This window comes from Podarcis muralis, chromosome 7 (assembly GCF_964188315.1).
Source record: "Podarcis muralis chromosome 7, rPodMur119.hap1.1, whole genome shotgun sequence".
Taxonomy (NCBI): Eukaryota; Metazoa; Chordata; class Lepidosauria; order Squamata; family Lacertidae; genus Podarcis; species Podarcis muralis.
In genome coordinates, this window is record NC_135661.1 from 85,057,223 (window position 1) to 85,070,941 (window position 13,719).

Sequence of the window (13,719 nt, forward strand, 5' to 3'; positions counted from 1 at the left end):
AAGCACATAAACTGCTTTTGAAAAAAACCAAGTAATTTTAATTCTAACTTCTGAAGTTGTCAGGGAATGCTAAATAATAAATATTGATAAAATATAATATAACTGCAAGTACTTGGCAATCATTTTTAATGATCTCTATGCAATTTCCACTCATTTTACTTTCCAAGCAAAACTAAAGTATATTTAACCAAATATAAATTTAACTATATTTACACTATATTTAACCAAAATATCTTTTGAATTCTCTAGTTACGTTATAACTTTTTAGCACCCCTCTCAACGTACCCCACCTCCCCATATTAGAAAGGGAAATGGCAGTGGAAAATGCGAGCCCACAATTTCTCTAACTTCATTAAACAGTCGACACGTGTCTAAAATCCCTGAGAATGAATCAGGACAAATGCTTAATGGTGCACAAATTTGCTTGGAATGCCAGGAGGGGAAAAGGAAGAAGGAACTGTGATAGGAATTTTATGGTCTTAGATATATGGTAATGTTCATAAGTGTACCAACCAAGCACGTACATAGATCAGCACAGGAAGACCAACCTGGAACCATTTTGATTCCTAAACTGAGCAAATGTTTTCTCTGCAAGGTCAAAGTGGGAAACCTCATCATTGCCTCTTTCCTCACAAATCCTGTCTTAAGGGCACATTCAAGATATGAATAAGGTGTAAGCCTGTGACATGGCCCAGGAACTAAGTATTTATCATTACAAAAGACTGGCCAGGCTACCCAGGAAATCCAATCAAGTAGCCTGCCAGACAGGAGATAAACAAGGACAGGAGAAAAACAACATTCAAATTTGTGTTTTAGACCGCCTTTTTTATGATGTAGCTGTGATGTATCTGAGGGGTGGTGTTAGCTTACACCCCTTCTGTGGTGTATGTATGATGTTTCTGGGGGTGGTCTTGATCTACAGTGTGGCAATTTCAAAAGTCTTTATAAGGCCTTGCGCGCCATTTTTCTGGGTTCCTCTTCCTCTCCTGCAGGTGAGGGGAGCACCCCTTTGCAACAGATGAATAAAGATCAAGCTTACTAGCTGCTTTGCTTCTCAATATTCTCTGGTTGGCCTCTGTTATCTTCTCCTACCAATAGGCAACCTCTGTAAGGACTCTATATGGGCTCTTGGATACCCCATAAGGGAAAAGGGCAATTTTTGTTTAAAACAGAACGAAACCCCAATTGTTACCTTTTTCTAGAGAAAAGCAACTGTGGTGTTAATGAGGTTCCAAGGCAGCATGCAACATGGATTCCAGGGAATACTTCCCAAGTAGTTTTCGTGTGGTCCGTCTCAGCTACCTAAGGCTGAAGAGGTCTAGATCCAGCAGGTATCTGTGACAAGGAGCTGCTTCGAAGAGACAGCAGCCAACTTCTCTCCTGAAGGATTGCACTAACCTACAGGACTGGGAGCTGCCCTTTATAGGGCCAGGACTCCAGAGGGAGGTGGTCTTGGAGACAAAGGATGATGAGATTAATGACCATGCGGGGCAGAAAAATGATTAAGTAGTGAGGGACATTCCTCAACAGAAGGAGTTGGGCGGGGAATTCCTGGGGCACCCCAGCTGAGTGAATCAAAGACCACACTCCTGATGAAAATGGGATTAGGAAGGGGTTATCTCACTTCATTAAGGCTCCTTGTGCCTAAACACAAAAGGAGGTGGATATGGGATTAACACAATCTGTGAGTAATGGACCTCCACCCTACAGAAGGACATCGTGCTAAGAAATAAAGAAAGCTTGATTAATTTAAGGAGGGTGTTGTTTTACGTCAGCTTCGGTATTGATTTCTGGGATTGATTTGTTGTTGTTGTTGTTGAGTTGTTTAGTCGTGTCCGACTCTTTGTGACCCCATGGACCAGAGCACGCCAGGCACTCCTGTCTTCCACTGCCTCCCGTAGTTTGGTCAAACTCATGCTGGTAGCTTCGAGAACACTGTCCAGCCATCTCGTCCTCTGTCGTCCCCTTCTCCTTGTGCCCTCCATCTTTCCCAACATCAGGGTCTTTTCCAGGGAGTCATCTCTTCTCATGAGGTGGCCAAAGTAGTGGAGCCTCAGCATCAGGATCTGTCCTTCCAGTGAGCACTCAGGGCTGATTTCCTTCAGAATGGATCAGTTTGATCTTCTTGCAGTCCATGGGACTCTCAAGAGTCTCCTCCAGCACCAGAATTCAAAAGCATCAATTCTTCGGCGATCAGCCTTCTTGATGGTCCAGCTCTCACTTCCATACATCGCTATTGATTAGATCAGGGTTAAATTAGATCCTGCTTCTGGCTCATCTACCGTATTTTTCGCTCTATAGGACACACTTTTTCCCCTTCAAAAATGAAGGGGAAATGTGTGTGCGTCCTATGGAGCGAAGACGCCATAGCCCTGCGACCCTCTCCCGGCTGGAGAGGTAACGCGGGGCTATGGCAGCAGCCTCCATAGCCGAGTGTCACCTCTCCAGCCGGGAGAGCGCGCGCGGGGCTAAAGCAGCCCCCCGCGACCCTCTCCCGGCTGGAGAGGTGACGCGCGTCTATGGCAGCAGCCTCTCTGCTGCGCCTTTCCGCTGCTCCCTGACCTGCTCTTTGGGGCTGGTGGTGGGCTTCCCCCCGCCAGCCCCAAAGAGCAGGTCGAAAGGAACCTGAAGCCTGGAGAGCGAGAGGGGTCGGTGCGCACTGAACGCACCTTAAACGGCACCTTGTTTTAGAGCGGGAAAACAAGAGGGGAAAAATTCTCCCCCTCTCTGTGCAGCGCCTCCTGCCGCTTCACTGAAGGGGCGCTGGGCAGAGAGCCGAAGAATTTTTTCCCCTTGTTCTCCCCCCTCTAAAACAAGGTGCGTCCTATTGTCCGGTGCGTCCTATGGTGCGAAAAATACAGTAACCAAGATCTGTTGCTGTCTCCTCTCACATCTAGCAGTCGGTCCTCTTTGTATCTCACATGCCGTACGTCACAAAGGGGACAGCTCAGTTTGAACAATGTACATGGAAGTGGTGGTTGTGTTCACCATTTCAAAACACTGGTTTGCCTTGACACCAATCCACCCTTGTAGAGGAGCCCAGAGTGCTGTCACCCCTTAGCTAAAGACCCCCCCAAACACCTGTCGGTCAGCTAAATGTGTACACCTGCCTATACCTGTATTCAAGAGACTTGCGGTTCACAAAAGTGACCTTTAGGTCTCTTCCAACTCTCATTTCTATGATTATATGATCTGCCACTAGGCATCTTGCCCAATGTCCATACACAGTGACAGAAATCATTTGTGGCACATTGGAAGCTTGACCAGAAGCAAAACACCATCAGCTCTTTTCCAGTTCATATTTCAGGTCATTTCACTTTTAATTCGTATTCCGCCTTTATATATTGCTACACACAAGGCGGTTGACAGCAACAAAATATACAACAAAGAACACGCGCCTTATAATAATCTGATCCAATACAAAAAGTCGTAATGAAAACATAGCTTTAAAAGGGAATGGTTTATAACAAATAAAGTAACATTCAATCTATTTGAATATAATACAGTGGTACCTCAGGTTAAGAAGGGACGCGGGTGGCGCTGCGGGTTAAACCACAGAGCCTAGGACTTGCCGATCAGAAGGTTGGTGGTTCGAATCCCCGCGACGGGGTGAGCTCCTGTTGCTCGGTCCCTGCTCCTGCCAACCTAGCAGTTCCAAAGCACATCAAAGCACATCAACCTAGCAGTTTGAAAGCACATCAAAGTGCAAGTAGATAAATAGGTACCGCTCCGGCGGGAAGGTAAACGATGTTTCCGTGCGCTGTTCTGGTTCGCCAGAAGCGGCTTGGTCATGCTGGCCACATGACCCGGAAGCTGTACGCCGGCTCCCTTAGCCAATAAAGCGAGATGAGCGCCGCAACCCCAGAGTCAGTCACGACTGGACCTAATGGTCAGGGGTCCCTTTACCTTTACCTTGGGTTAAGAACTTAATTTGTTCTGGAGGTCCATTCTTAACCTGAAACTGTTATTAACCTGAGGTACCACTTTAGCTAATGGGGCCTCCAGCTGCCGCCGCACGATTTCTGTTCTCATCCTGAAGCAAAGTTCTTAACCCGAGGTACTATTTCTGGGTTAGCGGAGTCTGTAACCTGAAGCTTCTGTAACCTGAAGCGTCTGTAACCCGAGGTACCACTGTAGTACCAAAAAAATTCAACTATTGAAAAATATGGTTCTTTTACTGGGTCGCCTCGAGGCGATTCTTACACACACTACAGGTGAGTAGGTGAGTGGCATTTGACACGCCCGCAGGGGCACAAACAGTTTCGGAAGCCTCTCCAAAGATGGGCTGCTAACCTTTTTCACCAGCTTGTCCTTCCAGACAGTCAATAAAAACAGCCGCACGCAATGTGCCATTCACATATCTTGTTATACGAGAGTTTTCGCATCTTCCAGGAATCCACAGCTGCACTGGGAAGTCTCTTCTTACTACCGGCCCGGGCAGCCCCGTATCATGTTTCGGAAAAGCTGACAATCTTCTTCCATATCCTCTGGGATGTCAGAAGACACTGGCGGGGGGGAGGGGTTGCTCAGCAGCTGACTGGGGGGCAACCAGGGCTCGGAAAAGTCTGCCCGGCGACAGCGGACCCCGCAACCTTGTCCTGGGACTTCATCCTGACGGGGACGTACTGAAAAGATTTGGTGCTGATGTGCGTCTGTGGAGCAACTGCTGTGTTGCCAAGGCCGCCGGGGAGGCCCTTTTCTCCCGGGTGTCTGTGGGGCGGAGGATAAGCGACCTTTTTGCGGCGGCTGCTTCGGCTGTGCCAGGAAGCCCAGTGGCTGAGGCTCTGGCCTTGCTTCTCCAGCAGGCTGCTGCCCAGCTTCCACCTCTGCCATGTCCTTTGGATCTGGGATTGGACCTGGAGGGAGAAGAAAGAAAATGGGGGGGGGGGTGATTGGTGGTGCCATGGCAGCCTGTCTAGGACCATCAGAAGCCAATAGAGTGGGACCTCAGGTTACATACGCTTCAGGTTACATACGCTTCAGGTTACAGACTCCACTAACCCAGAAATAATACCTTGGGTTAAGAACTTTGCTTCAGGATGAGAACAGACATCGTGCAGCGGCAGCAGGAGGCCCCATTAGCTAAAGTGGTGCTTCAGGTTAAGAACAGTTTCAGGTTAAGAATGGACCTCCGGAACGAAGTAAGTTCTTAACCTGAGGTACCACTGTAGAAAAAAGACAGTCACAGAACCGAGAAATTGCACAAAAGAAATGAAATACCGTGAATATCCCAGAAACGAGAAGTAATTGACTAGAAATATTATCTTATAGGGGACGCGGGTGGCGCTGTAGGTTAAACCACAGAGCCTAGGACTTGCCAATCAGAAGGTCGGTGGTTCGAATCCCTGCGACGGGGTGAGCTCCCGTTGCTCGGTCCCTGCTCCTGCCAACCTGGCAGTTCGAAAGCACGTCAAAGTCCAAGTAGATAAAAGGTACCGCTCTGGCGGGAAGGAAAACGGCATTGCTCTGGTTCGCCAGAAGTGGCTTAGTCATGCTGGCCACATGAACTGGAAGCTGTACGCCGGCTCCCTCAGCCAATAAAGTGAGATGAGCATCACAACCCCAGAGTCGGTCACGGGTCAGGGGTCCCTTTACCTTTACCTTTTTATTATCTTATAGAATTAAACTAAATAACAAAAATCAAAAAGTTTAAGGAAAAAATTAGAAAAACCTAGAATTGAACAAAGCCTTAACGGGATGCCGGCTACAAACCTCGTTTCACTGAACTATTAAGTTTCCTCAGAAGGAAATAGAGAAATCATAAAAATCATTGTTTAAAATTGTCAGGGAACTGACATCAGAGACACGGGAGAAGGAGAGGGTCTCAGACTCTGCAGGTGAAGGTCCTAGCACAAGGGGGAGACTCAGCTCGGTGGAAGGGGAAGGAAATACGCGTTACACCAAGAGTCCAGGAGAGCAAGGGGAAGAGGAGGTGGAAGGGCTCCGGGATTCTTCCCTGGAAGTCAGTGAAGAGAGCCCAGGCACTCCGCTACCCACGCCCACCCTGCGCAGGAGACTCCCGCGCAATGAGAGGCGGAGACGATTAGGTGTCAAACAGCTTTTATGCTGGCAGAGGTTTAAGAAACGCCCACAGACAGATTCTGCCAGTGACTGAGGCAGTCAAGCGGAGATGGGCTGTGCAGTCCGAAGGATTTAACCAGGCAACCAAGCACCCAAACGGGGTCGGTTTAAGCACGAGTAACTCCAAGCCACTACAAAAATGTTAAAAATTTAAGGTCTAGGACCATCAGAAGAGCTGGATCAGGCCGGTGGCTCATCTGGTGCAGCATCTGAAGGAAACCCTCATGCAGGATTCGAACACAAGCGCCCTCTCCCTTCCTGGGGATTCGAGCAACAGGTATTCAGAGGCAAGAGCACAGCCATTATACAACAAACCATATCGGAAGTACTGTATTTGCCCCCCCCCCCCCCAAAGCAAAACGCTCAACAACGATTTTCACTCTTTGAAATATGGCAACTCTGCTTTTAAAGGCATCCGAATTGGAATTCTGGGTGCCGAAAGAGCAAAAAAGACTACAGTGGTACCTTGGTTCTCAAACACCTTGGCACTCAAACAACTTGGAACCCAAACACTGCAAACCCGGAAGTAAGTGTTCTGGTTTGCGAACTTTTTTTGGAAGCCGAACGTGCTCCGTTTTGAGTGTTATGCTTCTGATTTGAGTGCCACACTTCTGTTTTGAGTGTTATGCTGAAGTCTGTCTGTTTTTGCTATTTATTTTGTGTTTTTGTGGGTTTTCTGTTTTGTTTTTGTGGCTCTGCGGAACCCGGTTCAGCTACCGATTGATTGTGTAACTGCGGTACATTCCTTATTGCTTTCATTTTATGGATCAATGGTCTCGTTAGATAGTAAAATTCATGCTAAATTGCTGTTTTAGGGGTTGTTTTTAAACGTCTGGAACGGATTAATCCGTTTTACATTACTTTCTATGGGAAAGCGTGCCTTGGTTTTGGAACGCTTTGATTTTGGAACGGACTTCAGGAACAGATTCAGTTAGAGAACCAAGGTACCACTGTATTTATGTATGCGACCACAGCTGCACGGATGTTATTGGCCCAGAGATGGAAAGAAGATAAAGCCCCGATATACCGCAAGAATTGAAAAGACTATTATGGCTGCAAGGATGCTGCTTGCCCAGAAATCGGGAAAATGACAAAATGCCTACGAAGGCGGACTGGCAGATGAAACTACTATATTATGCGGAAATGGCAAGATGATTGACTGGGAAAATCAGAAATCAGGAAGATCGAAACTTAGTAGAGATTGGGATAAATATAAAGGTAAAGGGACCCCTGACCATTTGGTCCAGTTGTGACCAACTCTGGGGTTGCGGCGCTCATCTCGCTTTACTGGCCGAGGGAGCTGGCATACAGCTTCCGGGTCATGTGCCCAGCATGACTAAGCCGCTTCTGGCGAACCAGAGCAGCACACGGAAACGCCATTTACCTTCCTGCCAGAGTGGTACCTATTTATCTACTGGCACTTTGACGTGCTTTCAAACTGCTAGGTGGGCAGGAGCTGGGACCGAGCAATGGGAGCTTACTCCATCACAGGGATTCGAACCGCCGACCTTCTGATCGGCAAGCCCTAGGCTCTGTGGTTTAACCCACAGCGCCACCCGCGTCCCACCCCGGGATAAATATCGATTGTATTTAAAAGAACACTGTAAACACTTGAACTCTTTGGCAGGCTTTAAATAACTCTTGCAATGTTACAAAGACTTTGGAAACAATGGAGGGCTGTAATTTGGATGAACTATAATATGCAGTTGACACAGGTATTTGAAGAAGCCATGGAGGGAAGGAGGGAAATACTAAGGTTCTAAGAATCTTGTTTTATTTTCAGTGGGTTCAAGAATGTTAATTGTGTGGTTGATTCTGTAAAACCAAATAAAAATTATTTCGAAAGAAAAAGATAAAGTCCCGAACAGAGAAGAATGGCAGATTCCGAAATGGCAAAAATAATCAGAAGATTTAGAAATGAGGAAGACCAAAATGGGGGAAATTTACAACTTCTCTTAAAAACCATGGTAAACAGTTAAAACCGTTAGTAGGATTGGAATAGGGACGCGGGTGGCGCTGTGGGTTAAACCACAGAGCCTAGGACTTGCTGATCAGAAGGTCGGCGGTTCGAATCCCCATGACGGGGTGAGCTCCCGTTGCTCGGTCCCTGCTCCTGCCAGCCTAGCAGTTTGAAAGCACATCAAAGTGCAAGTAGATAAATAGGTACCGCTCTGGCGGGAAGGTAAACGGCGTTTCCGTGCGCTGCTCTGGTTCGCCAGAAGCAGCTTGGTCATACTGGCCACATGACCTGGAAGCTGTACGCCGGCTCCCTTGGCCGATAAAGCGAGATGAGCGCCGCAACCCCAGAGTCGGTCACGACTGAACCTAATGGTCAGGTGTCCTTTACCTAGGATTGGAATAGCACTTGTAGTTATAATGGTGAATTTTGGATATAACGGAGATGTAAAAGGTTTGGATTATTATAAAAGATGCAGGAGGAAATGACTAACAATAGGACCCACGAAGGAGATTTTTTGGAATCTTGTTTCTATGTTGTATGTTGCACATGTGATTGTAAAAATTTAATTTGCAAAACCAAATTAATAAATTAATTTTTTTTAAAAAAAATTAAAGCCATCCAAATTGGTGGACATTGCTCTAACCATGACATGACGCTGTCTTAGAATTCAGGGGAGAGGGTGTCTCTGAGCACATGCTCAGCCCAGGAGTTTGTGACCAGTACCATGAACAAGCTTAGTAGTCCAAGTTTGCACAAAAAACCCACTCCTAGACTTTGAGCTTATGAATTATGGTGCTGGAATTATGGTGCTGGAGGAGACTCTTGAGAGTCCCATGGACTGCAAGAAGATCAAACCGATCCATTCTGAAGGAAATCAGCCCTGAGTGCTCACTGGAAGGACAGATCCTGAAGCTGAGGCTCCAAGACTTTGGCCATCTCATGAGAAGAGAAGACTCCCTGGAAAAGACCCTGATGTCGGGAAAGATGGAGGGCACAAGGAAAAGGGGACGACAGAGGACGAGATGGTTGGACAGTGTTCTCGAAGCTACCAGCATGAGTTTGACCAAACTGCGGGAGGCAGTGGAAGACAGGAGTGCCTGGCGTGCTCTGGTCCATGGGGTCACGAAGAGTCAGACGTGACTAAACGACTGAACAACAACAACAACAAAGACTTTGAGCCAGCCAGTTCCACGCTTGCACAAGGAGGAGCAGAATGCCTTTCCAATGACCTACCTCTTTATTGACAAAGCAGTAGAGGACGCTCACCAGCAAGCCCTGAAAGAAGAAGAATAATTTTTTTTATTTTAAAAAATGTGACAGGACAGAGGACTGATAACACACTGCAAACTTATAATTGCAGAAGGCTGAAGAGTAGGGTATGCGTGCTCTAAATGATAAGAACACGGATATCAAAGATCTACCCAGTACCTGTAAGGAGTTGAGCAACAACTCAAAGAAGAATTTGACGTATCGCAAGGTGCCCTGGGCATGTTCCTCAGTGACCAGCACAAATACCACCTCATGAATCCCCAGCAGCGGGATGAGGGTCAGCGTTGACTTGGCCAACCTAAAAAGAAGCGAAGAAATGGAGTGAGTTTCTGGGCATGTGTGAAGCGGGGAACTAAGAGGCTTTGCCACGTTGGTCACGCACGCTGTAAATATCCCCACAGAAATCCACAGTGGGTTGTGTTGCGCTGTACACACCTGTGAAAGCCATTTTGTGACATGCCACACCCTCATGGCAGCCATTTTGTGGCTGGCGCCCACATCACTTTCTCATATCCCGAATGTCTGCTCACTAGCCAAAGCAAGGGTTGGGGGAAGAAGCAGAGAAGCTTTGCTCCAGAGGTTGCAAAGTATTTATCTGGATGTAGCTCTCTTGCTTTTGTTCTCATTTGAAGGAAGTTCTACAAGTAAAGCTTGAATTCAACTTATGGGCCTGGGCAATGTTTTATTCCAAAAGGAGTCATTTTTTAATGCATCCAGTTGCTTCCTGCTGTGCATAGTTAATATCTGCAATAAGCCATGGGTGGAATGGGTGCATGTTCTCGTTATCTCTTGCTTGGACTACTGCAATGTGCTCTATGTGGGGCTCCCTTTGAAGGTGACCCAAAAACTACAACTAATCCAGAATGCGGCAGCTAGACTGGTGACTGGGAGCGGCCGCCGAGACCACATAACACCGGTCCTAAAAGACCTACATTGGCTCCCAGTACGTTTCCGAGCACAATTCAAAGCGTTAGTGCTGACCTTTAAAGCCCTAAACAGCCTCGGTCCAGTATACCTGAAGGAGCGTCTCCACCTCCATCGTTTGGCCCGGACACTGAGGTCCAGCGCCGAGGGCCTTCTGGCGGTTCCCTCGCTGTGAGAAGCCAAGTTACAGGGAACCAGGCAGAGGGCCTTCTCGGTGGTGGCACCTGCCCTGTGGAACGCCCTCCCACCAGATGTCAGAGATAAACAACTATCTGACTTTTAGAAGACATCTGAAGGCAGCCTTGTTTAGGGAAGCTTTTAATGTTTAATACACTATTGTATTTTAGTGTTCTGTTGGAAGCCGCCCAGAGTGGCTGGGGAAACTTAGCCAGATGGGTGGGGTATTAAAAATAATAATAATAATTAATAATAATAATAAATTTATTATCAGATAGTTGCTGTTTTTCAAGAAGTCAACTCTTTCTACAAAATGCCTGATTGGGTGACAGGCAATCTCTTGCCTTTCGACTGCCCCGACGATTTCTCACGTACCTGAATTTGTAATCTGTGTAACGCATCTGTTGCGCCCGGAGTTTGGAGACCAGGATCTTGATGATGCGTATGAAGATCACAAAGTTGACCTGGAAAATGGGAAAGAAGGAAAGGGGTCCGATTGGCAGCAACCTCTTCAATCCAGCCGCGTCACCCCTCTGGTGTCTGCCACCGATATCAGCAATGCCACAGGCATATTGACATTAGACAATGGGCACATCCTCAAAAATTGTTTTTTTAGTCTGCCTGTTCCTGCATTGGGGGGGGGGGGGTTAAGAACCACATGACATTCCCTCTGTTCTGTTCACATACCTGATGTCCCAGGGCAAAAAACCCCAACGTTTCTCCTACGTTAGTACAGTGGTACCTCAAGTTAAGAACTTAATTCATTCTGGAGGTCCATTCTTAACCTGAAACTGTTCTTAACCTGAAGCAACACTTTAGCTAATGGGGCCTCCTGCTGCCACCAAGCGATTTCTGTTCTCATCCTGAAGCAAAGTTCTCAACCCGAGGTACTATTTCTTGGTTAGTGGAGTCTGTAACCTGAAGCATCTGTAACCCGAGGTACCACTGTAGTGCAAAAAAGATACAGTGGTGCCCCGCAAGACGAATGCCTCGCAAGACGGAAAACCCGCTAGACGAAAGGGTTTTCCGTTTCGGAGGCGCTTCGCAAGACGAATTTCCCTATGGGCTTGCTTCGCAAGACGAAAACGTCTTGAGAGTCTCGCCATTTCCCCCCCGCTCCCCCCCCCTTTTCTAAGTCGCTAAGCCGTTAATAGCCTTTTAACAGCTTAGCCGCTAAGCCTTTAATAGCCGCTAAGCCGCTAAATCGCTAATCCGCTTAGCCGCTAATGGGCTTGCTTCGCAAGACGAAAAAACCGCTAGACGAAGAGAATCGCGGAACGGATTCTTTTCGTCTTGCGAGGCACCACTGTATTTGATACACTCACATGACACTTTCTCCTTAATACAGTGGTACCTCAGGTTAAGTACTTAATTTGTTCCGGAGGTCCGTTCTTAACTTGAAACTGTTCTGAACCTGAAGCACCACTTTAGCTAATGGGGCCTCCTGCTGCCGCAGTGCTGCCAGAGCACAATTTCTGTTCTCATCCTGGAGCAAAGTTCTTAACCTAAGGTACTATTTCTGGGTTAGCGGAGTCTGTAACCTGACACGTATGTAACCCGAGGTACCACTGTAAATCTTTCTAACCTACTGAGAGGCACCAAGGCTCTGAAAGAGTAAAAGGCAGTTTCTCTGTTCCTCGGCAACTTACAAAGATTGCTAGCAGAATCGGGCAACGAATGATCCACCAATAGCCCATGTTGTCGTTTCTCTCCCAGCATCTGTGGAAGGAGGTGGGGAGCAATTAAAAAGGGGTCAGCAGGTCGAAGGAGGGATGACAACCCCTGTCTACCGATCGGCAATTGCGCCTCGGTTGTCAAACGTTTCGGAAGTCGAAGAGGCTTCCGGAACGGATTACGTTCAACAACTGAGGTTCCACTGTATATAACACCATTAACACACACATGAAGTTTACAAGAATTATACGTAAAAGGCAGTAAAAAATATATAAGATGTTAGAATCAGCAATTATGGAAAGATGCATTCTGACAGAATATAAAAGTTATCAGGAGGCGTTGAAATGTTGAAATGGGAGGGCGCAGTCCATGTTTATTCAAAGGTAAACCCCGCTGTGTTCAACAGGATTTGCTGCCATGTAAGTCGATGCGGGTGGCGCTGTGGGTTAAACCACAGAGCCTAGGACTTGCCGATCAGAAGGTCGGCGGTTCAAATCCCCGCGACGGGGTGAGCTCCCATTGTTCGGTCCCAGCTTCTGCCAACCTAGCAGTTCGAAAGCACATCAAAGTGCAAGTAGATAAATAGGTACTGCTCTGGTGGGAAGGTAAACGGCGTTTCCGTGCGCTGCTCTGGTTCGCCAGAAGCGGCTTAGTCATGCTGGCCACATGACCTGGAACCTGTAGGACGGCTCCCTTGGCCAATAAAGCGAGATGAGTGCCGCAACCCCAAAGTCGGCCACGACTGGACCTAATGGTCAGGGGTCCCTTTACCTTTAAGTCGTTGAGAGCAATTTTATACCACCCTTTCTCCATGGAGTTTACGGAACAAGCACAGCTCTCTTCTCCCTCCCCCTGTTTTATCCGATCCTGTTTTATCCCGTTTTATCCTACATCCCTATAAACTGGTTTCGACCGTTGAGGTTCCCTGGTCCTAGTCTGGCATGATAAATAGCCACTACTCTAGAAGTGCAACCTAAGTTCTTTTAGAACCCTAAGAAAAATATACATCAAATGTGAAATAGAAGATTTTTTTGGCCCAGGTACTTACTCGTTGTTTTCATAGAGGTATCTCACAATCACCCAAGGGATGACAAAAAGGACTGGTGCCCCTGCAAGAGACATAATTAAGAGGACTCAACTAACATATCTGGATAATGGGTACAATTGCCTTCTACCTCTCATGCTTCCCTTTCGTTTTACAGGTAGCTCTGAGCACTGTTGCCTCCATTACTGAGCTTCCCATCCCCTGAATTAAGCTCTCCCGCAATGTTCGCAACCACCACTGCTCTCCCATTGTCTCTTTTCTCATCAGGACTTGGCGCTGGGCGGCTAACTCACCCCATCCGATGAGTAGGTAGCCTGAGAAATAGCTTTCTTCCGAAAAGGCCATTGGTCCTAGCAGGTTGTGTAGATAGAGGCCTTCCACCAGGAGCCAGTAGTAGTTTGCACAGACGCAGTACTGGGTTAAGATCTGCGCCAGCCGGCAGCCGGCCACAGCCTGAAAAGGAAGAGGAGGAGAAGCTGAACGCTCGTTGAAATATACTCAGAGTCGCAAAGTGATTTCATGCTCTTTATTCAGCTCATAGTGGTGAGGAGGAATGAATGAAAGTCCCCTCAAAGTATCTGCTTTATAT

At 47.3% G+C, this 13,719-nt stretch overlaps 1 protein-coding gene across 1 annotated transcript in view; it reads right to left on the reverse strand.

Annotated features, from left to right (window-relative positions):
- Window positions 1-3,287: 3,287 nt before the first annotated feature.
- Window positions 3,288-13,719, reverse strand: part of LOC114603308 (gastric inhibitory polypeptide receptor-like) — a 45,854-nt gene continuing 35,422 nt past the window's right edge. The window contains exons 8-14 of the mRNA XM_028742188.2: window positions 13,424-13,583; window positions 13,134-13,194; window positions 12,061-12,130; window positions 10,787-10,875; window positions 9,470-9,608; window positions 9,275-9,316; window positions 3,288-4,856 (exon numbers count right to left, since the gene is read on the reverse strand). Of these exons, the coding sequence (XP_028598021.2) occupies window positions 4,527-4,856; window positions 9,275-9,316; window positions 9,470-9,608; window positions 10,787-10,875; window positions 12,061-12,130; window positions 13,134-13,194; window positions 13,424-13,583 (891 nt within the window). The 3' untranslated portion in view covers window positions 3,288-4,526. The remainder of the gene's footprint in view (window positions 4,857-9,274; window positions 9,317-9,469; window positions 9,609-10,786; window positions 10,876-12,060; window positions 12,131-13,133; window positions 13,195-13,423; window positions 13,584-13,719) is intronic.